The sequence below is a fragment of the Leucoraja erinacea genome, chromosome 17, assembly GCF_028641065.1.
Source record: "Leucoraja erinacea ecotype New England chromosome 17, Leri_hhj_1, whole genome shotgun sequence".
Classification (NCBI taxonomy): Eukaryota; Metazoa; Chordata; class Chondrichthyes; order Rajiformes; family Rajidae; genus Leucoraja; species Leucoraja erinaceus.
The window spans coordinates 31,348,402-31,375,855 of record NC_073393.1 but is presented as its reverse complement, the minus strand read 5'-3'; the positions used below and the strand labels follow the sequence as shown (position 1 = coordinate 31,375,855).

The 27,454-nt window shown below is 41.6% G+C and overlaps 2 protein-coding genes across 4 annotated transcripts in view; one reads left to right on the top strand and one right to left on the bottom strand.

Moving 5' to 3' along the window:
- LOC129705506 (calcium-transporting ATPase type 2C member 2-like) overlaps nt 1-22,377 on the top strand; it is a 71,042-nt gene extending 48,665 nt beyond the window's left edge. The window contains 13 exon segments of the mRNA XM_055649093.1: nt 280-381; nt 473-621; nt 1,522-1,706; nt 4,929-5,026; nt 5,600-5,650; nt 5,934-6,100; nt 7,468-7,536; nt 7,641-7,757; nt 9,825-9,972; nt 11,823-11,918; nt 15,259-15,400; nt 19,141-19,273; nt 22,347-22,377. Of these exon segments, the coding sequence (XP_055505068.1) occupies nt 280-381; nt 473-621; nt 1,522-1,706; nt 4,929-5,026; nt 5,600-5,650; nt 5,934-6,100; nt 7,468-7,536; nt 7,641-7,757; nt 9,825-9,972; nt 11,823-11,918; nt 15,259-15,400; nt 19,141-19,273; nt 22,347-22,377 (1,488 nt within the window).
- The window catches only part of meak7 (MTOR associated protein, eak-7 homolog), a 46,238-nt gene continuing 40,133 nt past the window's right edge, over nt 21,350-27,454 (bottom strand). For all 3 annotated transcript variants that reach the window (XM_055648920.1, XM_055648922.1, XM_055648921.1), the window contains exon 9: nt 21,350-22,984. In XM_055648920.1, coding sequence (XP_055504895.1) covers nt 22,865-22,984 — 120 coding nt within the window. In that variant the 3' untranslated portion in view covers nt 21,350-22,864. The remainder of the gene's footprint in view (nt 22,985-27,454) is intronic.

Here is a 27,454-nt window from a genome sequence, read left to right as displayed (position 1 = left end):
ACTTGAAATTTAATGTGGAAATATCCACTTTGGTAGGAAACGATGGTGTAATATTTCCTTAAATAGCAATAGATTGGATGATGGTCAGAGAAATGTGATTTATGGTTTGTCAGCGTACAAACAAGTAAGGCAGGAAGCGCTAAAAGATTATTGCTAACACCATGTTTTCTTGCTGATTTTTTTAATGGTGTAGTGTATCATTTTTATTCAAGTGTAGATCTTAAATGAAATCACTTTGTTAAAATCATTGAATAATGTTTGTTTTAAATTATATTAAAGATGGACCTTGATCAGGCTGAGCAGAACTATATAAGGAAGAAGGAATATCCATTTAGTTCAGAAAAGAAATGGATGGCTGTTAAATGTGTCCATAAAAGTCAGGTAGGAGCTATTTTGGTCATAAAATTGAAATATATATACGTTTTAAAGCACAATACCTGGTCAATATTAACAGTTTTAATGTGATTTTAAGGAAATTGAAGAAATTTACTTCATGAAAGGTGCATACGAGGCAGTTATTCAGTATTGTAGCAAGTATAACAACAGTGGCATGCCAGTACCGCTCACACCTCAACAGCGGGCGTTGTACGTCCAACAACAAGCAAAACTGGGAGAAGAAGGGCCTACGTGGTAAGATCCCTTATTCTGCTAAATATTTTCATCCAAAAGTGCATAATTATTTATTTCTAATTCTAGTGCATTGAGTATCAAGATATAAATTCCAGTTATTTTCTATAGTGTATTGTTCCAATTTATTAGTTCTTCATTAAAAAATCTTTTGTTCTAAGATTATAGGTTGATCTTTTAATTATGGATTGTGTCCTGCGTTCTTCATTATAAAAAATATAGTGGTTTAGAGGAAGTAAAATGCTGAGTAATATTGAATCTGATGTTTACTTTTAGGTTATATGTATCTGTGGGCTGATTTAGGATTTGGAAAATGGGCTATGGCAGATGGGTTGATAAATCTTCATTGCAAAACTGTTATGGATTGTGTCCTGTCTGAGTTTATATGGCAAAATATCTGGGACAGTAACTATATAATCCCAATCCAACACCTGGCATAAATATAGTGGTCCAGGATTCCTTACAGATTCCTTTGCTATTCTTAGAGGAAGTAAAATGCTGAGTAATGAGGGAAATAATTGAATCTGTGATATTTACTTTTAGGTTTATTATTTTCACACATACTGTGAGTGCCCTTGCAGCAGTGCTTGTGGGTTAAATAAAGCTGGAAGTTGCCCATCCACAAACCCAATTAGCTTCCCTCTATGTACAATCTATCTCCCCTGAGTCCTCGTAGAAGAACGACTCCATTTTAGATTTGACTATTAGATTTAACAATTAGCTCTTTCATTAGTGGTGCAAATCCATTCCCTGCATATGTTATTGATTGAAGTTCTGAAAAATTATTTGTCACAACTTGGATGGTTTAATTCGTATAATAGAGAAAGATTTTCTTTTTATGCCCCATGGTGTAGAATATATCAGGAAAAGGTCAGTTTTGTTATTAATTACCAGTTTGCTCTTTCCAGTGCTGACTCTAGCTGTTGGATGTGAATTGGGCGAACTTACCTTCTTAGGATTCATTGGTATAATTGACCCACCAAGGACTGAAGTCAAAGCAGCGATTCAAATGCTTCAGAATTCTGGAATTGCTATAAAGATGGTCACTGGAGACTCCATGGCAACAGCCATTTCAATAGGTATGTTGAAATTTGGCATCCCAGAATTGTTCTTGACCTACACATGTTTCAGTGGATTTTTTTTTTTTTTGCCTTTAGGTTTAATGCAGTTCTTTAGTTTAATTTAGCATGGAAGCAGTCCCTTTGTCCCACTGTGTCCGCGCTGACCATCGATCACCCATTCGCACTAGTTCTATGCTATCCCACTTTCGTATGCATTCCCTACACACGATAGGCAGTTTACGGAGGCCAATAACCAACAAACCCGCGTGTCTTTGGGATGTAGGAAGAATCTGAAGCACCTGGAAGAAACCAACGCTGTCACAGGGAGAAAGATGCAAACTCCACACAGACAGCACCCGAGGTCAGGACCGAGCATGGTTCTCTGGCGCTGTAAGGCAGCAGCTGTACCACTGTGCCACCCTATTTAAGCTTGTGCTGGTTTAACACATGGCAGAATTCAAAATGTATTTTAAAATTCCCATCATATGTCCATTATAATTTACAAAACTCTGGGTAAATTGAATTTAATGCCACAAATTGAAAATTGAATGTTTGAAGGAACGAAGAATTGAAAGGGAAGTAGTTGTGGCATCGCATGCTCTTTAGCAGGGATTTTATGTGTGACTCTCACCATTGCCCCAATGGTTGATACTGCATTTTGCTTGCTGCCGTGAATCTCTTTATATTAATTTATGTGATGTAAGTGTTGAAGACAGGATCGGCACGATACCAATCCCTAAATACCCTTTAGAGAATGATAATGAGTTGTCTCCTTGTGCCACTTGGTGGAAGTAATTTCAAATAGTCTGCTTGAATAGTGAATTCCATTATGTGGAATCGATGACTTGAATAATCAACAATATTTATTCAGGTCGGATGCTGTGTGACTTGAAAGTAACTTGTTAGAGATCTCCTTGCCTTTTCTCTGCTTGTTCTTCATGGTGGTTTTGTTGAAGAAACTTTGTTGGATTGCTGCATTGGATTTTGTAGATCATGCTGTCATAATGGACCCATGGTGTATGGAATGCATGTTTAGAGTGTAAGACAGAGCATCAATCAAGTTGCATACTTTGTCCTGGAGAATTCAAAGGACATTGAAGATGTATCAGTCCAACGTGTATTCTGCTTGCTAGATACAAAGCGCTGTAGTAACTCAACGGTTCAGAGGGCATCTCAGGAGAAAAACGATGGGTGAAACTTCGGGTCAGAACCCTACTTAGACGGTCTGAAGAAGGGTCCTGACCTGAAGCGTCACCCATCCTTTTGCTTCGGAGATACTGCCTGACGCTCTGAGTTACTACAGTCCTTTGTGTCTATCTTTGGTATGAAGCAGCATCTGCAGTTTTTTGTTTCTACTGTTATGCTTGCTTTTCATTAAGAAATGTAATTACCGAAATGAAAGGACCTTCAGTGTATGGCTGGTTTATAAAGGGAAGATTGCTTCTTTTAACACAAACACAGCTGTTACCAAATTTAAAATGCAAGGATTTGTTGTATCTCAATTTCTCTTCTTTCAGTGTGTAGTAAACCTCTGTACAATCAACAAAGTCTTATTTTCTGCTTTGCGTACCAATGCACGAAATGAACCATGCAGTTACTAAATGTTCTTGGAATGTGCTGCTTTAGGTCTGCTTTAATAATAAATGAGTAATAATATTTTTAAATTAATATCGAGTAGCATTTGGGTAATACAATTGATGCTCACAATTATTCTTCATGGGCTATTGAAACTACAACGTAACTGGGAAATTTAACATTGAGATCTGAGTTAGCAGACCTTCATTCTTTTTTTTATTCGTTTCTGTTTGCATGGTTAGAAAATTGATTGGTGCAGTTTTCAGTGAAGAAAGTTATCTAAGATTATAGAAGGATCTAGATGAACTGGCAAGAGTGCCAAGGAATGGCAGATGGAGTTTAACAAGGGCAAGTGCAATGTGCGGGGTAGAGTTACATAGCTCCCTGGTGACACAGATAGATAGGGTGGTGAAGAAGGCATTTGGCAGGCATGCCTTCTTCAGTCGGGCAATTGAATACAGGAGTTGTGACGTTATGTTGCAACTGTACAAGTCATTGGTGAGACCACATCTGGAATATTGTGCGCAGTTCTGGTTGCCCAGCTGTAGGGAGGATCTCATTAAGCATGAAATGGTGCAGTATAAATCCCCAAGGATGTTACCAAGACTGTAGAGTTTCAGTAATGAGGAGATGCTAACACATTTTGGACACATTTTGTCCCTGGTGTGTAGGAATCAGAGATATAACCTTATAGGGATAGATAAAATTATTTGGACGAGGGGTGGTGATGGGGTGGAGAGTACGTAGATAAGGTGAACGGTCATTATCGTTGTTGCAGGCACGTTCCGGCGGGTGCTGACGATGACTGCCATGGTGTACTGCTCCTTGCTGTTTTGTACGTGTTTGTTCGTTTGTGTCGTCTGTGAAATTCCACAAAGATCACTTTCATGAGAGAGGTACTCATTAACATCAGGCATACGTTACCTCCAAACCGTTCCGGATTTCTCCCACTCGCTGGAAACTATGATGTTTTGTTCTTAATGTTTGAATGTTTTGTGTTTTATTCTTAATTGTTTACTGTATGTCATGTTGTGTGCGAGCGGAGCACCAAGGCAAATTCCTTGTATGTGTGCATACTTGGCCAATAAAGTTATTCATTCATTCATTCATAGTTGGGTTCTCTCAACCTAGTGGGCATAGATTTAATGTGCAAGGGGAATTATTTTGAAGAGATTCGAGGGGCAACTTTTCCTTACAGAATGTGATGGGTATATGGAATGACCCGCAGAGGAATATTGGCCAAATGGTAATAATTCAATAGATCTTAGTCAGCATGGACATGTTGGACCAAAGAGCCTGTTTCCGTACTTTAAATTAATCCGTACTTTAATCCAATCTTCTGTGAGATAGAGTATTAGTGGACATGACTTTGAGCTTCCTATGACTTTCTGACCAAAGATTATTGACCAAGACAATTAATTTTGCTTTTCTCTCCATAGATCTTGCCTAACCTTTCACTACACCCAACATTGTTTTGTGTTTAATCTTAGATTTTATTAGTTATTTGGTAATGTTTGTATCTTTGTGGTACTATCACAAAATTAGTTTGGGATAGAAAACTGCAAAAAAAAAAGTAATTTTAACAATGATATATAAATGAAATTGTTCATGAGGTGACATATGACCCAAAGTAACAATCTTTTCCAATTGCATATGCTCTTACAGGGAGAAGTATAGGAATTTATAATGATGATATGGAGGTCATGTCTGGCGAGCAGTTGGATCAAATGAATAATGAGGACCTTTCTCATCTGGTCATGAAGGTATGATGCCAACTCAAAATGTGAACAAAATGTCATTTCTATAAAATAATTTAAAGTCACTTCCATTAAAAGAAGTATTCTTCTTTTAATAAACATCAAAAATTTGAATAAGCATAATTGGGATTTTTTCCAACATGTAAAAAACATGTAAAAAGATGTAATTTTAGTGGTTTAGCCTCCAGGAAAGTAATAGTTGCTTGGCAGTAAAGAAAGAGAAACAAAATACTGAAGTAACTCAGCGGGTCAGGCAGCATCTCTGGAGAATCTGGGTAGGTTTGTCCAGATATGCTGCAGTTACTCCAGCATTTGGTGTCTATCTTTGGTATAAACCACCATTTGCAGTTCTTTTTTAATACCATTTCTCTGGCTTGTTTTCAGTTAATGTAACCACATGGGGCTAACACTGGAACCTCATCACACCGCAGCCATATCCTTGTGGTTTTATTACAAATCTAAAAATAGAACAAAGCTGTAGAATTGTATTTTGCTGTGATTATCTACTGTATATACTAACATTTGTTGCTATTCCCCTACCTCTTGCACTTTGCGCATTGTTTTTGGTTTCCCTTTCAGGTGGCTATTTTCTTCAGGACAAGTCCAAAACACAAGCAGAACATTGTAAAGGTACAATATCTTATTAATTTACACAATAAACGCCTCATTTTTTTTGCTCTATCTATATACATTTATCAATTCTTTCAAATGACACAAACCCGTTGTAATGATAATTGAAATTCCTTCCAATAGAAACCATTTCAGATACTCAAAATTTAATCTGGGCTTTGAGTTTGGAGTTATTTGACTATTTATGTCAAATAAATCAATAGATTTAGTTTCAATTTAATACGTCCGTTGTCCATTGACTAAAATGTGCAAATATATTGCATCTTTCCTTGTTGCTGCCCAGGCTCTGCAGAGCAATAATGCAGTTGTGGGGATGATGGGGGATGGTGTGAATGATGCAGTTGCTCTCAAGTCTGCTGACATTGGAATTGCCATGAGAGGAACAGGAAGTGACGTCAGTAAAGAAGCAGCAGGCATGATCCTAGTGGATGATGACTTTTCATCCATTTTGTGAGTATCATGTGGCTCTGTTTAACAACTTTGGGGTTGCATAGAGGCACAGTGGCAGAGTTGATGCCTTACAGCTCAAGAGACCACGAGCTCAGTCCTGATTACAGGTGCTGTCTGCATGTTCTCCCTGTGACTGCGTGGGTTTTCTCCGTTTGTTCTGGTATCCTCCCACACTCCAAAGAAGTACAGGTTTGTAAGTTAATCGGCTTCTGTAAATGGCAAATTGTCCCTAGTGTGTAGGATGGTGCTTGTATACGAGGTGATCGCTGTTGGGTGAAGGGCCTGTTTTCACAATGTATCTCTAAAGTAAAGTCTCCATTTTGCTTGAAATGTTAGCAATAGCACATAAACTATCAATAAAGTTTGGACATTGTACAGTGTTGCGGATGGCACAAAGGTACAGCTGGTGGAGTTGCTGCCTTACAGTATCAGAGACCCCAACTCGATCCTGACCTCGGGTGCTGTTTGTGTGGAGTTCACACGTTTTCCCTGTGACCGCGTGGGTTTCCTCCGGGAGCTCCGGTGTTCTCCCACATCCCAAAGACACGCAAGTTTTAGATTAATTGGCCTCTGAAAATTGCCTCTTATGTGTAGGGAATGAACACGAATGTGAGATAACATAGAACTAGTGTGAATGGGTGATTGATGGTCAGCATGGACTTGGTGGGCTGAAGGGTCTGTTGCTGCATCTCTAAACTAAACCAAACTAAACTTAATCGGTATTTATTTTGTCGGTGCAGAGTAAACTTTCTCTTGAAATTAGATTCCCGTTAAATTGAACTGTAACATTCTGTCCAGGTTAAAAAATGAATGTGCTATTTTTACGATACGATACAATACAATACGATAGAACTTTATTTATCCCAGAAGGGAAATGTATCTGCCAATAGCCATAAAACATAAAATACATGACACATGAAATTAAAGTGACGAGTGGAAAAAATTGGGGATGTGCAAAGATTGGGGTGGGGGGAGGGAGTGGGGAGTCAGTCTACCCCATGACAGAAGGGAGAGGAGTTGTACAGTTTGATAGCCACAGGGAAGAAGGATCTCGTGTGGCGTTCTGTATAGCATCTTGGTGGAACCAGTCTGTTGCTGAAGATACTCCTCAGGTTGACCAGCGTGTCATGGAGGGAATGAGCTGTATTGTCCAGGATGCTCCGCAGTTTGAGGTGTTCATCTCCTCCTAAAGTCCCCTCCTAAAGTGATATAGTTGTCTGGGCTTACTACTGTCTTCGTTAAGCCTGAACCCAGCCATAAATAACTGTCTTAAAATGTGAAAGAAGGGGAGAAAACATAAGTAAATACTAAAACTTGTATAATAATTTCCATGAAATGGAGTAACCTGCCAAGCCATTATTTTACAGGTCTGCAGTGGAGGAAGGCAAAGGAATCTTTTACAACATTAAAAATTTTGTGTGGTTTCAACTGAGTACGTGAGTATCAATTGACTGTTTAATGAAAGGACATTAATTGTCACTACACATTACACACTTGTTACAGAGGTCGCTAACGTAAATACTTTGATTTAAATACGCAGGAGTATTTCAGCATTGAGTTTGATTGTTCTGTCGACGGTATTTAACATGCCAAATCCACTAAATGCAATGCAGATTTTGTGGATCAACATCATTATGGATGGCCCTCCAGCTCAAAGGTACCATTCAATGTTAATCATCCCTGTTTCATGCTGAGGGCATGATTTATTCCTCTGGGGTTTTTGAGCTAGAGTAATTTGATTATTTATGTCTGAAGGGAAAATTATATTAATGATTTTTTTCATAATTAAACCTTTAATTCTTTTCACACTTAATTTATAACTTTGGTTTAATTTCTGCATCTACATTCACACGGAATGACACATTTATGAATGCGTATATTGTGTGGTCTAATGAAATCATGTACATCAGTTGAGTTCAATGCTTTTAAATTTACTTTTGCTGGGTTTGGTTCAATAACCAAGCATTAAAAAGCATATCAATGAAGTAATCCAGTCCTATTGTGTAGTGTATCCTCTTCGCATCCCTTTCTTAATTAATCGTCGCTGTATTCCAAAACAATGCTGAATTTCCCAGCCAGGAAACATATCCTCACGGCATCTCCCCTATCAAACCCTTTCCGAATGCTATAGGTCTCATTGGGAATACCACTTGTTTGTGCTGAACTCCATACAGTGTGGGCCAAATCTGCTCAATATTTCCTCATAATATTCTATACCAACTCCAGTGGGGGGGGGAAGGAATCATGTAAATTGCTACGAGATGAACAAGCATAAGGTGAGCTTGACTCCACCAGAATAATTCCACTTAGAATTAAAAACACATATGAGATGCTGCAGGTGATGGCATACTTCAAATACCAGCATAGAGACCATGATACATAAAATGTAGACCTACCTATTTCTGTTCAACTCATCGAGTCCATGCCAGCTCTTAGAGCAATCGCACAATCCTTTCCCATTCTTATTTCCCTGTCAACTATTCTCTCTTACATGTGACTTTAGTTAAGTTTAGTAATGCAGCGTGGAAACGGGCCCTTGGTCCCACCAATTCCACGCTGACCATTGATCACCCATACACTAGTTCTATCCTACACACCAGCGAGAATTTACAGAAGCCAATTGACCTACAAGCCCGCACGTCTTCGTAATGTGGGAGGAAACCTGGAGAAAACCCACGCAGTCACAGGAAGAACGTACAAACTCTGTACCGACAGCATCTGTAGTCGGCATTGAATCCCAGTCTCTGGCACTGTAAGGCAGCAAATCTGCCTCACTGTGCCGCCCTTTACACCCATCTGATTCTCATACGATCTGCCTGCACAAAAGGGGCAATTTAGCACAGGCACATGTCTTTGGGATCTGGAAAGGAACCAAAACACTCGGGTGAAACTCATGTGATCAAAGTGAAAATCCGCAAAGACATTGTTGCAGCTGAGTGTTGAACTTAGGTCACTGAGCTATGAGGCAACGTTTTTGCCTTCAGCTCCAAAGTACTCGAATGGACTTCGCTGAATTTAGCGGCTGTGTTAAATGAAATAACGGCCAATACATCACCAGAAGACTGTGCATCTAAATGGCATGGATTACAGTGGTCTATAACGAGGTACAGCAACTGATGTAATATAAGTCTGTCAGATAGACTGCACAGCTGTGCTGCAGGGAGAATAGCAGCCTCATAGTGCTTGCAGCCTGGGTTCAATCCTGAACTCTGGCACTATCTGTGTATATATTGAAAATAATATTCATTTCCACCAATAAATTAGTAATTCTGATAGATTAGAGAGCAGATGACACAGTGGTGCAGCTGATGGTGCTGTCACCTCACAGTGCTAAGGCCCGGGTTTGATCTGTGCTGTCTGTTGTACGTTCTCCCTGTGGCAACATGGATTTTCTCTGGGTGCACAGTTCTCCTCCCACAACCCGAAGATGTGCAGGTTTGTAGGTTAATTGGCCTCTGTAAATCCCTCCTACTGTGTAGGGAGTGGATGCAAAAGGGGGATAACATAGAACTAGTATGAATGGGTGATCGATGATTGGCTTGGAATTGGTGGGCCGAATGGTCTGTTTCCATGCTGAATAATAAACAATCGGAGTCGAAATTAAATAAATAAATTTTATATTTTGTTCCAGATTCCATATCTGCAGTCTCTTGTGTCTCTCTATAGGTTAATACTGCTGGATATATATTTGGATAATAATGTATTTCTGTTTTTCTTGCAACAGCTTGGGTGTTGAACCAGTTGACAAAGATGTAATTAAACTGCCTCCAAGAAATATCAAAGATTCTATTCTGAGTAAAGGCCTACTTATTAAAATATTATTCTCAGCAGTTATAATTATGAGTGGGACCCTTTTTGTTTATTGGAAAGAGGTATGTACAATGGCAAATCCCATAACGATGACCTACTTTAATTCTCAATTACACAGTTCTTGTTCTTGCCTATCCTGTCCAATCAATGTTCTGCAAAGTGTACTCTGTTCATGATTATTTTAAGAAATGTTCACCAACATGTAAATTGAAAAATGAGTAAAACAAATAGGAAAGTCGTTCAGAATGAGATTTGTTGAAGAGTGTAATGCTACCATAAAATGTTCCCAATGATTTTGCCAAATGTGACAAGTTCTCAGCTATCGAAACATAGAATATAGGCGCAGGAGGAGGCCATTCTGCCCTTCGAGCCAGCACCGCCATTCATTGTGATCATGGCTGATCGTCCCCAATCAATAACCCGTGCCTGCCTTCTCCCCATATCCCTTTATTCCACTAGCCCCTAGAGCTCTATCTAACTCTCTCTTAAATCCATCCAGTGATTTGGCCTCCACTGCCCTCTGTGGCAGGGAATTCCACAATTTCACAACTCCCTGGGTGAAAATGTTTTTAGGATGAGGCATTTGTAGGATTTGAATCTTTTTCTCTTAATTTGATGAACAAGAAAAAGTACAAGGGTTCTTGAAACAGATGGCTCAATTATACGTTTTTTGTTCAAGGTTTGTGGGTGTATTAAAATCAAGAAGGTAGAAACAAAAAACAAATCAATAAAATTGCCAATATCATCAATGTGCTGTTGGGACTCAAAAGACATCAATGGTAATTCACTTCTGATTGACCAAACATAAAGAAAAGGGTGTGCATCTTTCTGTTTGCAGAGAATGTCACAAAAAAATGTTGTGCAGTTAGGCGGTATCCTCCTTCCTCCCAGTCCTGTTTCCCCACCGCCTCCCTCCACCTGTCCTGCTGCATGGCAAAGCTAGGGAATTGGTACATGGGAAGGTGAGTGAGGATCAGGTTGGTGGTGAGGGGTCTGTGGAAGAGACGAGCATTCACATGGTTACCAGGAGAAACATTCTACTCCATAGGCTCCTCAAAAAGTGCCTCTAAAAACAACCCCTCAAGAGGTTTTTGGAGCAGATGCAATTGTGTCTTTAAAAGTTTGCTTGCGTTTTGGCTTCTTTTAATACCTGTTTTTGATTAAACATGGCACAGTTAGTAAAGTTGCTGCATCACAGCACCAGAGACTCGGGTTCATTCTTGACCTTGATGCTGTCGATGTGGAGTTTGTGCGTTCCTCTGGGGATCACATGGGTTTCCTCCCGGGTATTCCAGTTTCCTCCCACATCTCAAAGATGTGTGGATTGGAAGGTTAATTGGCCACTGTAAATTGCAACTAACGTGTAGGTGAGTAGTAGAAACAGGGAGAGTTGATCAGAATATGAGAATTGTTTTTGATTAATGCAGGATTAGTGTAAACGGGTGATTGATACCTGGCTCAGACAAGGGAGGTTGAAGCGTCTGTTTCTGTACTGTACTGTCCATTCATAGCAGTGGCAAATGATTAAAAGTGTAGTAAAGAACTGCAGATGCTGGTTTAAATCAAAGGTAGACACAAAATGCTGGAGGAACTCAGACTGAAGAAGGGTCTCGACCCGAAACATCACCCACTCCTTCTTTCCAGAGATCCTGCCTGTCCCGCTGAGTTACTCCAGCATTTTGTGTCTACCTGCAAATCATTAAAATGTATTTTGTGCTTGTTTTAATGTTTCACTAATGTTAATATTCTGAGGGAGATCCAGACCACTGATTGCTTTTATTTCAGTCTTAAATATATTGAAATCTCTTTAAGATTTCAGAGACTGTGTAACTGAAAGATTGAGATAAGTGGTCGTTTTGAATATTTTATTTTGTTTATGGTTTTGTGACTTTTATCACTTTATTCAAAATAGCTTCCTGAAGGGAAGAGTTCTACAAGGACCACAACCATGACATTTACCTGCTTTGTCTTCTTTGATATGTTCAACGCTTTGAGTTGTCGCTCCCAGGTAATATGTGATACTAATTTATATTAGAATTGATTTGCAAACATTGTGTCTATTTTAAGTGGGAGCACTTAATTTGTATCCCATTCCCCTGTGGGAAGGCACGAGCAGCTCAGGACAGCCCCTCCTGAACTCATTGAAGCAGATTTATCCGCTAGCTTGGGTGTATGGAAGCATGAGGGAGCATGAGGGACATTTCTGCGATGCATCAGAAACGCCCAGGTGCAGGAAGGTTCTAATTTTCACCCAAGAAACAGCTAACAATGGCCTGTTTCCTTTATCATTGCTACTTGTTTGCATAATCGTTCATTCATTGTTTGTTATCTCTCTGCATCATCATCTATATCTTGTTTCCCATTCCCCTGGCTAGTCTGAAGAAGGGTCTCGACCCATTCCTTCTCTCCAGAGATGCTGCCTGTCCCGCTGAGTTACTCCAGGTTTTTGTGTCTATTAACACAGTTGGTCTGGTTGAGTTTCTGGTCAATGGAAAACGTGGCACTGGTAATGCCATTGAAATGCCATGGGTATGTGGTTAGACTCCCATATAATGGTGAAAATGGCTATTGACTGGCATTTGAGTGGCACAAATGTTACTTGGCACTTATCACCTTATATGGCCGTATGGTCGACTGTTGTCTAAGTTATGTTGTCTGAAGGTTTGAACTGCTTTCTTGGTATGGTTGTGAATGGAATTGCGTAAGTTACTCTGATCATATGATGGAAGAAAGGTCATTGATAAAGAACCATCACTTTCATCTACCTCTGTGCGAGCAATGACTCCAACCACTGGATAGTTTCTTCATTCAGCCCATTGACTTCAGTTTTAGCAGGACTCCTCGGTGCTACACCTGGGTCAATTTCTGCCTTGTTGTCAAGAAGAATCAATCTCACTTCACTTCTCAAATTCTGCTTTATTTTGCCATATTTGTACGAAGATGATAACGAGGTGGAAACAACTAGTCCATGTAAGAATCTGAAGATGGGTCCTTACCCGAATCTTCGGCTGTCCATTCCCTCCACAGATGCTGCCTGACATGCTGAGTTCCTCCAGCACTTTGTGTTTTAGTCCACGCAAAACCCACCTGGTCATTGTTGAGCAGATTATTGCTGCCAGTTGATAGCGCTGTTGATGGCACCTTTCATCACTTTTCTGATGACTGAAAATAGGGCTGCATAGTGAATTGCTGGATTAGATAGACCCTGGTTTTTATTGACAGGTCATCACTGAGCAATTTTTCATATTTTGGAGGAAATAACAGTGATACAATTGCATTGGAACCATTGACAAGTGTGTGACTCATTTTGGAGTAAAAGTCTTTAATACTGCCCTGAGATGTTGACTGGGCCTTTGGTCTTTTCTGTATTTGGAGCTGTCAGCCACATTTGGATCTCACCTGCCTTGAATCAAATTCATTTTTGACAGTCACTATTACAGAAACTAATCTAAGTGATGGATCTTCCACTTCCACAGTACTTGCTTCAGCCTTGATCTCGGCAGCATATGCTGGGTGTATTGTCTTGAACGCCCCTCTTCATGTTAGCTGCAAATCATCACCACCTTCAGAGGTGATATGGCAAGATTGCAAAGCATAGATCTGATGTGCAGGTTGTGAGCTCTGACTGTGGTTTTATCCTATAGCATACATGTAATCTTGCGATGCGGCTGTGAGCAGATTGGAATTTCATGTTAACATACTCGTGGAGCAGCTCAGGACAGGCTGTCCTGAACTCTTCATTGAAGCAGATTTATCCCTTGGTTTGAGTGTATGGGAGAATGAGAGACATTGTCTCCATAATGGCCGTGCAGTGGAGTTTTCTGTGATGCATCTGCAACAGGCAGATTGATGACAAGTTTGAGTAGCTTTATCCCTTACGTTTGATTGATCTCCACCTACTGCCGTCTTCAGGAGAAGGCTGTGATGGTGCTACCAAGCAACTTCTGCTGGTGGATATTGATGTCTCCTAAGGTTTGTCCTTTGCCTCTGCCAATTTCAGTGCTGCTTCTAAATGGAGGATCATGATCCACAACCTGAGAGTTGGTGGTAATCACTAGAAGTTGGACTGATGCCTTGAGTCTTAATGGAGTTGATGGCTGGGATTCCAGCCCTACTGCATCCTATCTGTATACTCCTGCACCATATCCCAAAATATAAAAGGCTGATTGGGGGAGTACTTCACAGTTGGAGGTGCCAACTTTCAGATGGCACATTAAACTGAGCTCCCATTTGCTTCATCAGGTGAGCATAAAGGTTCAATGGGCTGAGCCAAGCTGGCCAAGCCCAGTAGTGTTAGTGGGAATTTCTGCCATTCATCTGTTCTCGGGTATGTAACTCGCAGATTTGTAAGGGCCTACGCCACAGGTGAATGATACTTTATTGTCATAGTGCTATTCTTTGTTCTGCATGCCCAAGATATGCAGAGTTGCCACATAAAGGACACTGATAAAGTTACAAAGTATTCCATTGTAACACAAAGTATTCCTTAGTTCATGGCAGCCCCCCACCCTTGCAGGGTCCCACTTTGTTCTCTTGCGGCCCACCCGACATAGCACCCACGCGGTCCCGTCCGACCTCCGGTACTCACCGCCGACCCATCCACGACTGCCGACCCCTTCCTTGTCAGCCAGCGCCCGTGACCTACTCCACCATCGTACCCCCTCCACCACTGGCCCAACCTCTACCTGAGAGACAGAGGGCTGCTTGTCTGTCACTTTGCTCCATCACTGAACCCTAGAGTCCACCAATTGAACCAATTGAACTAGAATGCAACTGTATTACACTGTGAGAATGTGCCTCCAATTTGAATGCAACCAGAATTGGCAAATAAATGGTCAGTGTCCCCACCTATCTAATGGAGATTAGGAAGGCAAAGGTAAATTAAACGTGTCTTAATGTTTTTAATAGCTTCTTCATTGTTGATGCATTTCGCTACATATCTATTTTACTTTTAAATATTTTTTAATGAAAACTTTTAAATATGTTTTAATTATTCAAATCAATTATTTAAATGAATTTCAGAGGCTCTACCCCTAGTTTTGCCTTTCTTACCAGTCATAATCACAATGCTATTTGTGGAATCTATTAGTGTGACATTGTCTGCCACATCTCTCGGATTACAACAGCAACTGTACTGCAAAAATACTTTATTCAATGAAAAGTGCTTTGTGTCTCTCTGAAAAGGATGTGAAACATCCTGATGTAAATGCAAGTCTTTTATACCCCCCCCCCACCCCCCCAAAGTCATGACATCCTTACAAAGCCAAAGTTTAGAAGTCAATACAAAATATAACTGGCTCTAAGCCATGTGTTAACTTAATCTCTCCCTGTTTTGTTTTCCTTCCTAGACCAAATCAATATTCAAAATAGGCCTATTCCGTAACCGTGTGTTTGTTTACACTGTGCTTGGCTCACTTCTTGGACAAATGGCAGTCATCTATTTCCCGCCTCTCCAAAGAGTTTTCAAAACAGAGGGTCTCGGAGCACTTGGTATGTAACTAGGAGGTTTTTTGTGTCAACTTATTTTCACCGGCATTGAAAAAGATTCTGTTACCATAAAATTAGTTGGCAATTTTCATAGCTTATTTTAGTAGTGATGACAGCACTTCAAAGGTTCTTTCCCACAATATATAGAATACATTTTACTCCTTGCTGGAATGTTTGAATATTTTTATGAACAAAAAAATACAGCAACAGTATGATTATTGGATATGAGGATATGAATAGGGACCTCGCAGCTCCGCCCTTGCTCCACCTCCTCAAAGTTGCAACATAGACAGTCCTCCTAGTCCTTACTTTCCACCCCATCAGCCGTCGCAATACAACATATAATCCTCCAAAATTTCATCCACCTCCAACAGGATCCCACCACTAGCCATTTTCCCATCTCCACCCCTTTCCGCCTTCCGCAGAGACCACTCCCCCCGCAACTCGCTGGTAAACTCAAACCCTTCCCATCCGAACCACCCCCTTCCCAGTTACCTTCCCCTGCAACCGCCAAAGATCCAACACCTGTCGCTATACCTCCTCCGTCGACTCTGTCCAGGGACCCCCACAGTCCTTTCAGGTTAGGCAGAGGTTCACTTGCACCTCCTTCAACCTCATCTACTGTATCCACTGTTCAAGATGTGGACTCTTATACATCAGCGAGACCAAACGCAGACTGGGCGATCGTTTCGCGGAACACCTTCGCTCAGCCCGTGTGAACCAACCTGATCACCCGGTTGCTGGACACTTTAATTCTCCTTCCCATTCCTACACGGATCTTTCCTCAGAGTGAGGCCAAATGCAAATTGGAGGAACAACATCTCATATTTCGCATGGGCCGCTTGAGCCCAGCGGTATGAATATTGATTTCTCTCAATTCAGGTAGTCCCAACATTCTCTCTCTATCCCTCCCACCCAAGTCGCACTAGCTTCCTAATTTCACCCTACAAACAGCCTTTATCATCGTTACTTTTTTGCATATCTTTCATTCATTGTTCTTTCTCTCTCCATATCACCATCTATATCTCTCGTTTCTGTTATCCCTAACCAGTCTGAAGAAGGTTCTCGATCCGAAACGTCACCAATTCCTTCTCTCCAGAAATGCTGCCTGTCCCGCTGAGTTACTCCAGCTTTTTGTGTCTATCTTCGGTTTAAACCAGCATCTGTAATTCCTTCTTACACGAGGATATGAATGTTGGGTAGACATTAGACCATAGTTTTATTGAATAGTGAAGAAAGATTGAGGGGCACCTTGGTCCACTCATGGAAGAAGATGACACTGTAAATCTAATTATGTTAGTTAAAAGAAAATCTTTCTATTATATTTGAAGGTTTTCAACATCTATAATATCATATCATCATATCATATATCTATTAAAACTGTGTGTGGGTGGGTCATTTTGCATGTGAAATGTATCTCCTCAAAAACCAGATGCTGAAACGGGGACATTTTTACATATTTCAGTAAAGATTTTCATGTTGTGCAATTTGACCTTTCATTTAGTGGAGGGGGAGGGAGTAAATTTTAAAATCAAACTGCTGCATGAGTCACAGTGCCACCTCACAGATGTTCAATCACAATGGATCTCATTTACATTTGATATCACAATGGGACAGGGGTGGGAGATCTCTCCCCCTCCCTCCCTCCCTTCCATCCCTGTGCCTTTCCCCCACTCCCCCCCTTCTCTCTCTCTCTCCCTCCTTCTCTCTCTCTCCCTCCCTCTCTCTCTCCCCCTCTCTCTCTCTCCCTCTCTCTCTCCTCTCTCTCTCTCCCCTTCTCTCTCTCCCCTTCTCTCTCTCTCTCTCTCTCCCTCTCTCTCCCCCTCTCTCTCTCTCTCTCTCCTCCTCCCTCTATCTCTCTCTCTCTCCCCATCTCTCTTTCTCACTCCCTTTCTCTCTCTCCCCCTCCTCTCTCCCCCCCTCCCTGTCCTCTCCCCCCTTCCCCCCCACCCCTCTCCTCACACTTCCCCCTCTTCCCTCAATTTCCCCCACCCCCCTCTAGCCCTCTTACCCCCCCCATCCCCCCAACACCCCTCTTCCCCCTATCCCTGTCTCCTCCTTCACCTTCTCTCCCTTCCCCCTCCCCTCTCCCCATCTCCCTCTCCCCTCCTCCCCCCCCTTCCCCCCTAACTCACCCCCCACCCTCTCCTCCTCCTCCCCCTCCCTCCCTCTGTCTCTTGCCCTTCCGTCTCTGCCCCTCTCACGCGGAGATTTTTACAATTTCGGTAGGGATTTATCTTATGAGTTCAGAAATCCACTCCTCGGTCAATTATTCCCCCAGATTTTGAATAAAATTGTTCTCAAAACTCAATTTTTTAAATATAAACGCCGCTCACCAGCTGCTGATGTCACAATGCCTACATGCCCACAAATCCAGGCCCACCTGCACCGCCGCTGTGGATTAAAGGCGCAGAAAGATGGGGCAGCGACTCCTCATGCGCTGAACTTCTCATAAGTTCTGCAGATCCGTTCCGCTAATGCTGAACTTTCTCCTCACAGCCGGCGCAGCTCGCGAAGTCCTGCCTGCGCGCCCCTCCCATCCCCTGCACGCTCATTCCAGCTGTGAGTTTCCAGAGAGTCAGAAGCCAGTGCTTCTTTGCTGTCAATGCTCGTTCCTGGGCGAACGCGTCTTGCCTTAGTGGCTTAAAAGTGCTGTTGTCAGCTGGCAGTTATCAACGGCTGCGGGCATCGCGAGGCCGAGTTACGTCCCACCCCACCCCACCCCCCAACGCGCGCTGGCATTTGGCTCTCTGACTCATTCTCGAATGAGCAAGTTCTGCAGATCCGGAGGACAGGCGGGATCCTGGGGAGGTGAAGAGGGGGAGTGGGGGGTTGAGGGAGAGGAGGGAGTAGGGAGGGAGAGGGGGGAGGTGAGGAGGGAGAGTGTGGGAATAGAGGGAGAGGAGTGGGGGTGATAGGGAGTGGGGAATAGATGGACTGCCCCCACCCCTCTCCCTCCCCACCCTTCCCCATCTCTTCCCCCCTCTCTCCCCTCCCCTACCCCATCTCCCTCTTGCCCTCCCACCCCCCCTCCCCTACCCCCTTCCCTCCCCCCATCCCCTCCCCACCCTCCCTCCCTCCCCCTCCCCTCTCCCCACCTCTCCCCCACTTCCCTTCCCCTATCAGCCCCTCTCTCTCCTCCCATTTCTCTCACCCCTCCTCCAACACCCACCAACCCTCCCTCTCCTCCTCCCTCTCCCTTTGTCTGCCCCTTTCTCTTTGTCTCTCCCCATTCTCTCTCTGCTCTCACTCTCTACCCACCCCCCCCTCCCTCCCTATCTAGACGCGCCTGCGAGTTGGGGGCTATGCCTCAGTGGATAGGGCGGTTTTGGGGTAAAAGGACCAAATTAATATTAATATAATACCAAGGGAGGTAATTAAGCGTGTATGATGCCGCATGCCGCCTCCACCCCCCCAACCACGTTGGGGGAACAGACCCAACGGGTCTACACTTGGTCTAGTACCAACTAAAATTCTGATGGGACAGCATAATTATCAGTTTATTTATTCTCTCCTGTCACAATTGGTTTATGTAAACAGTATTTTAGACTAAAATTGGTTAGAAAGTAGGAATAGCAATACTTTGTCACGTGTGACTAGACACAGTGAGATTCTTTGCTTGCATACACAATGTATACAAATAGCAGCCACCCACGGCACTGACAAAGTTACAAAGCATGAATCGACTGAGCAATTCCTTTATTATTTGGAAATTAATCCAATCGCCTTCTAATCCATTACAGACTTGATGTTCCTGGTTGCCTTGGCCTCTTCGGTTTTCTTTGCATTGGAGCTATGGAAGTTAATTGAAAGAATATGGCTGTCAGCTACTGCAAGGAAAAATAGTTCAAATTTCGAGGTGCATCCATGTTAATTGCAATGTAAATATACAGTGAAGGATTGTAAACTTCCATATTGTGAAATGCAATGCTGATTGACCTGAAGGTCTTTTCTGTGATACAGTGAAATTGCACTTGGGGAAACCGCTTTAATTTCCAGAATGCACTGATGCCCAAAAACACCAATATCCCATAGTTCAATTTAACGAATCTGCAAATCTTCACTACAAAGTAGCAAGATAAAAAGATTTGGTCTCTGCATAGTCGAAGCCTCAGCTAGGTCACGGCATTTTTTTACAATGTTAAAGGCCTGTGAGTTAAAAAAGGCCGCCATGGATAAAAATTGCTACTTTTTTTACTCGTAGGTTTAGCCGTAGTAGGTCATGTTAGTCGTAGGTAATCGAGGGTAGTCGAAGATAGTCGAAGGGAGGTCGAAGAAAGTTATCTTCACTCTCCACGATTCGGTGTCCAATTTTCTCGAAGTTAGTCGTAGCTAGTCGAAGCTGGTCTTCAACATAGTCGAAGGAGGTCTTCAACATGTCATTTTTTTCAAACTCTTCTAAACTCGCCAATTAGATCGCTCAAGTGGGATAGCCCCTTTAGTTAATTCGCATTCTATTCATTTTACAAGGAGAACTAAAAGTAGAGGTATAATTTCTCCCCCCCCCCCACCACTCTCTGCCCCACCACTCCATTTACCAGTTAGAATAGAATACCTTTATCGTCATTCAAACAAAGTTTTGAACAAAATTTTGTTCCCTGCAGTCATAACTGCAAAATAAAGGTAACACACAATTGACAGAGTTCCACACAAACATCCATCACAGTGAATCTCCAAACACCTCCTCACTGTGATGGAAGGCAAAAGTCTTCTCTTCCCTGTTCTGTTCTTCTCCTACGGTCAGGCAGTCAAACTGCTGCGCCGAGGCGATCGAGGCTCTTGATGTTAAAGCCCCCGGCAGGTGATGGTAAGTCCCGCTGCCGATTAAGCCACACCGGGCGATGTTCCCGTTGCAGGAGCTCCCAAAAATCAGTCTCCTACCAGGGACCCGCGAGCTCCCGATTTTACCATCCACAGGGCCAGCGGCCGAAGTTTCCGAAGTCGGGTCGCAGCCACAGTGCCACCACAGCCTCCGAGTCAGCCAGCTCCGTGATGGTAAGTAAGTCCACAAACTCTACGACTGGAGCCCTCAGGTCGATTCCGGTTGGAGGCCGCCAGCTCCACGATGTTAGGCCCCAGCGAAACGGAGACACGACAACGAAAAGGTCGCGTCTCCGATCCAGGAAGAGATTAAAAGGTTCCACCCCCCCACGTATACACAAGTAAAAATAAACCAAAAACATACTCCTAACAAGACAAAAAAAAAAAAAAAAATACAGACGGACTGCAGGCGAGCCGCAGCCACAAGTCGCCGCCAACTGAACTTTTTTTCCCTCCGAGCTATTTGGGAAAATCGGTTTAAATTGATAGTAATCTACTAATTGAACTTGATCAGTTTTAATAAATGAAATTCAAGGAATTAGTAATGAGCCAAAAAGTAAAGATATAGAAATACATTTTCATGCAAATTTAAACAGTGAGAACTGTATTTGAAAGAATGTACGGATTGCCTTAAAATAATTGTGAATATTTTGAATATGTGGAAAATGTATCAAAGGTGTTTGAGTTTACATGTAATGGCTGTGTGAATATGCTTTGTCACAAAATACATAAAACATGAATATTAAACTCACCAATTGGTTTGTTTCTCTCTGACATTTTTGCATCCCATTTCTGTTTTCCATTTTCTTCTGCAATTCTGCATGGATGTTGCTAGGAGTTAACCCATAGTCCATGGTCATTAGTCTATCTATTCTAATTGGAGCCAGCTCAGATAATCCAGGCATAAATATGAATTGAAAGCAAGTGGAGAATTATATATCTGTGCAATTTACATGGGCTGGGCTAATTTAATGAGAAATGAAATATTCTGCAAATCTATATCTTCCACTGCTTCCCCTTAGTTTTTTTTGGTTTTTTTTTTTAATTGGTGAGATTGCTCAGTGTTGATGTGCTTGCATGCAAGTCACTGAAACACATTGTGCAGGTGCAACAAGATATTAGGACAACCAATGGTATATTTGCCTTTATTTCCAGAGGATTTCAATACAAGAATAAAGAACTCTTAATGCAATGGCTATAGCCCTGGTGAGAACATGACTGGAGGATTGTTGTACTCTTTTGGTTTCTTACATAAAAGGTAGTACAAAGATTCACTAGACTGGTTCCTGGGTTTAACGAGGAGAGATTAAATAAACAAGGTCCACATTGTCTGGAGTGTAGACTCATGAGCGGAGATCTCATTGAAACTTACAAACTCACTGCAGGACAGGGTGGAGGAAGAATAACTGTTTCCCTGGCTGAGAGTCAGAACCATGGGGTCAGAGTTTCAGAATCAGGGACAGGCTGTTTTTGACCGAGACAAGGAGAATTCTCTTTTCCAGAGGACTGTGAAGATCACAGTCAATCATTGAATTAATTCAAAGAGTTTTCTGGATGTTAATGAATATGGGAGGGAGTACTATGCAAGAAAATGGCACTTGGGTGGAAGATCAGCCATGATCTTGATAATGTTTCAAAGGGCCACATGGCTTACTCCAGCTCCTATCTTTTATATTCTTAGGTAATGCCTCACCCATGGATCGTCTGAATCGGCTCCCGAGCTTCCTCATGGTGCACATCATACTGACACCTGCAAAGCTGGGGTTCAGTAAATATTCATAAGCTACTTCAAAGAGTGGTACAAACTTTTCCATCAAAGATAGATGAAGCTTCCTAATTAAAATCACAGAATTAACCTCTACCATCTTCAAAATATCAAACCTGTGTTGCAGAAAGTGCCTTATTTTAATAGTGCAAGATGGATGCTTCATTTCTGCACACCAATATAGTCTCTTAAAACATACTGAAGTTTGCTTAGATATTTCTCATGGCAACGCCCATTAAGGCATTATAGTTTGTTTTGCATCAGTATTACATACTGTATGTTTTGCAGTTACTAATGTTTTGTGCAATATAAATCACAATACTAGGTAATTAAATGACCAAAATCCTTTTGTTGAAAATGCAGGTTAGATTTAGAAGAGAAATACAAAATCTGAAACAGAGTTCACTGAACTGTATCCTCCCATCCAAGGCAAACATTAATTTGGTACAAATTATTTTCAAACATTTGACTCCAAATGACACCAAATTCAATTCATATTTGCTCAATACTACATGATAGATACAATGGACTGAGGTAGGCATAATAAATAGTGACATTTCTTCCCCTAATTACCTACGTAATCCTTTCCTCATATGCTTTCTTCCACAAACCTGCTATGTCCATAACAGAACAATTAGTCATTTGATTGACGTTGCCTTGTGTGATAGCCAGCCCAGGAATCAATTGACAATGCTCTATTGCCCCTATACTTATGTTGCAAGATCAAGCACACCTTTGAATATGCTTTGTTTGATTATTATTTCACGTGGAAGTGCAGAAGATTCTATCTTCGTCAACCGGCTAATTTAGGATTTCTCCCGTTTTTAAGGAATAATGGTGGCATTGTGTTACATTTTGTTTTTTACTTTTTATAAATCTCTTCATTCTTCTGCTTCTTCTTCAGCGGGTTCCCGCAGTCCGTCACTCACCCTCGTTTTTCCAATCATTTCTAGCAAGGCCTGTGCTTCCGGGTCAGCGTCAAGGACACTCTTGGTCTTGGACTAGAAGCAAAAAGAAGCAATTACTCTACAATTAAACTCTTATAATTAGCCAAAAGCCATTCTAAAATTGGGTAACTTAAAAAAAACTGGCGGGAAAACATGCCAGGAATAAAAATCTACTTGCTTATGAATAACTTTTACTTTAAAACGATGTAGGGTAGTATAGGTATACTGTGTTGAATGCAGATGACAGATGGATAACAAAACACAGTTGATAGTGGATTAGTCTATTACACGGTATTCCAAAACTGAAACTTTAAAAATCACCTACGAAAGAGAAAAATAAAGTCAAGGCCTAATTTTGCATAATCAAAAAAAAAAAAAAAAAATTAATGCTTTTTTTAAATCGTTATGTTTTTTTTTCCATGTTTCAGAATTGAGAATACAGGCACCTTGCATTTTGTGTGGTGGTTACATTCTTGAAAAGCAGCTTTAATTCAAGAGTGTAAATTAAACATATACATGTCTATGGAGTCAGGTGTAAAATTGAGGGTGTTATTCAAAAATACATGCTTAAATCAAACTTTAATATTAAATGAATAAGCGCGTTATTCCAAAACACGTGTAAAATGCGAGGTTCCTGTATTTGATGCACCTGCAGCGATTTAATTGTAACAATATTAGTTCCATAACGTCAATGAAGCTTGGACACACAGGATTTCTGCACGGGTGCAGGAGGCAGCCCCAGTGCAGCCGTCGATGCAGCAGATAAAGAGCTAGGGCATGGTGCCAGGTTACGTTTGGAACAAAGAATGTTTAATGTAACCAGTGGAAAATGTTCAATGAAACGAATGTAAAAGGGAGGGATGGGTGCTCCCCATTCACCAGTCGAGCTATTCTGTTTCCCTCTGAGGCACTCAAAGCACGAACTGTAAATACACAGGTTGTAAGCAAAGAACTCAGGAAATCAATTGGTAACTATGAGGAGCTCGCAAACAATCCAAGAGTCGGGGCAGATTTAATAACAATTCCAATGGCCCAATCGGTCAGGTTCAATAACCTTTTCAAGTGAATACCATTCGTAAAATGATTAGAATTCTTTTTTTTTCCCCTCAAAATAAATTCCTGTGTCAAATCTTCAGCCTCCTGCGTACTTTGCTTCTTGTTTTTCTAAAAGTGAACGTACTCACACCTTCCATCAAGAACCAGAAATACTAGTATGCTCCATAAAAACAGTCAGACAGTGGTCATTAAGGCACGTTACCTTACCCTTCTTGGACACTCGCATATTACTGATGTCCTTTCAAAGCAGGTGGAAACGTCGAACATTAGTCATGGAAGATTTAAGATGTCCGCAACAGAATCTGTACGTCACACAACATGACATGAAGTGTGTAGGAAGGAACTGCAGATGCTGGTTTAAACCGAAGATAGACACAAAAAGCTGGAGTAACTCAGTGGGACAGGCAGCATCTCTGGAGAGAAGGAATGGGTGATGTTTCAGGTCAAGCCCTTCTTCAGACTAGAGTCGGGGGGAAAGAGAAATAGACCGGTATAGACAGTCTGTACAGGGACATACAGTGTCCTCCATAATGTTTGAGACAAAGACCCAACTTGAGATTTGTAATAGGAAAAAAAATCACATGTGGTTAAAGTGCACATTGTCAGATTTTAATAAAGGCCATTTTTATACATTTTGGTTTTGCCATGTAGAAATTACAGCAGTGTTTATACATAGTCCCCCCATTTCAGGGCACCATAATGTTTAGGACACAGCAATGTCATGTAAATGAAAGTAGTCTTGTTTAGTTTTTTTTGCATATCCTTTGCATGCAATGACTGCATGAAGTCTGCAATTCATGGACATCACCAGTTGCTGGGTGTCTTCTCTGGTGATGCTCTGTATTGCAGCCATCTTTAGCTTGTGCTTGTTTTGGGGGCTAGTCCCCTTCAGTTTTCTCATCAGCACATAAAAGGCATGCTCAATTGGGTTCAGATCAGATGATTGAATTGGCCCTCAAGAATTTACCATTTTTTAGCTTTGAAAAACTCCTTTGTTACTTTAGCAGTATGTTTGGGATCATGGTCTTGCTGTAGAATGAACCGCTGGCCAAAGAGTTTTGAGGCATTTGTTTGAACTTGAGCACATAGGATATGTCTATACACTTCAGAATTCATTATGCTACTACCATCAGCAGTTGTATCATCAATGAAGATAAGTGAGCCATACATGCCCAGGCCATAACACTCCACCACCGTGTTTCACAGATAAGGTGGTATGCTTTGGATCTTGGGCAGTCCCTTCTCTCCTCTATACTTTGCTCTTGCCATCACTCTGATATAAGTTAATCTTCGTCTCATCTGTCCACTAGACCTTTTTCCAGAACTGTGGTTGCTCTTTAAGTACTTCTTGGCAAACTGTAACCTGGTCATCCTATTTTTGCAGTTAACCAGTGGTTTGCATCTTGCAGCGTAGCCTCTATATTTCTGTTCATGAAGTCTTCTGCAGGCAGTGATCATTGACAAATCCACACCTGGCTCCTGAAGAGTATTTCTGATCCGTCGGACAGGTGTTTGGGGATTTTTCTTTATTATAGAGAGAATTCTCTTTCAACAGCTGTGGAGGTCTTCCTTGGCCTGCCGATCCCTTTGCGATTAGTTGATTTTGGTAAACCGAAGTTTTGGCTGATGTCTCTATCAGTTTTATTCTTGTTTCTCAGTCTCATAATGGCTTCTTTGACTTTAATTGGCACAACTTTGATCCTCATGTTGATAAACAGTAATAAAAGTTTCCAAAGGTGATGGAAAGACTGGAGGAAACACTAGGTGCTGAGAGCTCTCCGAAACCTGCATTAAGAAGGAATTTAAACACACCTGAGCTATTACAAATACCTGTGAAGCCATGTGTCTCAAACATTAAGGTGCCCTGAAATGGGGGGGGGGGGGGGGGGGGGGGGGAGACTATGCATTGCTGTAATTTCTACATGGTGAAACCAAAATGTATAAAAATACCTTTTAATAAAATCGGACAATGTGCACTTAAACCACATATGATTTTTTTTATATTACAAATCTCAAATTGTGGAGTACAGAGGCAAATAAACAAATGATGGGTCTTTGGCCCAAACATTATCGAGGGCACTGTAGAACAAATGAATGAAAGATATGTAAAAAAAGAAACAATGATAAAAGAAACAGGTCAAGTGTTCTGTGCAGACAGGTCAGTGGAAGGGGTTCAGCTGTTCAGCACACCTAATGCACAGTCCATGTATCACAAGTTTAGTTTACTTTTAGTTAGTTTAGTTTAGAGATACCATGTGGAAACAAGCCCCTCGCCCCATCGCGTCCACGCCAACCTACAATCACCCATACACTAGTTGTGTCCAACATACTGGAGCCAATTTACAGGAGCCAATTAACCTACAAACCTTTAGAATGTGGAATGAAACCGGGCCACCCGGGGAAAACTCACAGACACAGAGAAAAGGTACAAATTACGTACTGACAGTACTTGTAGTCAGGATCAAACCTGGCTCACTGGCACTGTAAGGCAGCAACTCTATCGCTACATCACTGTACTGCCAAGCATAGAGTAAGGTAGGTATGACAATAGCACAATACTGCTTTGTCTTTAGACTGATTCCTTTTCATTCCCACACCTCAGTTTCCAATCTCTTTTACTGTCCTGATATGAACTTCATCAATGTTGAACTGATGTTGATAGTGTTCTGCCAAGGCATGGGAACTTGTCCATGACTGAACCCCTCTGACCATTCACAAGGATGGTGGTTTTGGTAGAGGGTTTTGTGCAATCTGTGCCAATTGTGAGGCCAAACTGCAATTCTACACCAGCCTGCACCAAACACCCCACTAACAAACATCTTTGTAAATTTTAACAAATACATTCCTGGGCAAGGAGATTACAGAGAGCATTACTTTTGAAGTAACATGGGTAATGCCACTGTGGTAATGGGGGATTTCAATATGCAGGTAGACTGGGAAAATCAGGTTGGTTCAGGACCTCAAGAAAGAGAGTTTGTAGAGTGCCTCCGAGATGTATTCTTAGAGCAGCTTGTAATGGAGCCGACCAGAGAAAAGGCAATTCTGGATTTAGTGTTGTCCAATTAACCAAATTTGATAAGAGAACTCGCGGTAAAGGAACCGCTTGGAGGTAGAGATCATAATATGATTAGTTTTAATCTGCAATTTGAGAAGGAGAAGGTTAAATCGGAAGTGGCAGTGATGCAGCTGAACAAAGGGGATTATGAAGTCATGAGAGAGGAGCTGGTCAAGTTAGACTGGAAAGGGATCCTAGCAGGAATGACGGTGGAACAGCAATGGCAGGAATTTCTGGGCATAATCCGGAAGATGCAGGATCATTTCATTCCAAAAAGGAAGAAAGATTCTAAGGGGTGTAGGAGGCAACCGTGGCTGACAAGAGAAGTTAGGGATAGAATAAAACTAAAAGAAAAGATGTATAACACAGCAAAGAGTAGCCAGAAGCCAGAGGATTGGGAAACTTTCATAGGA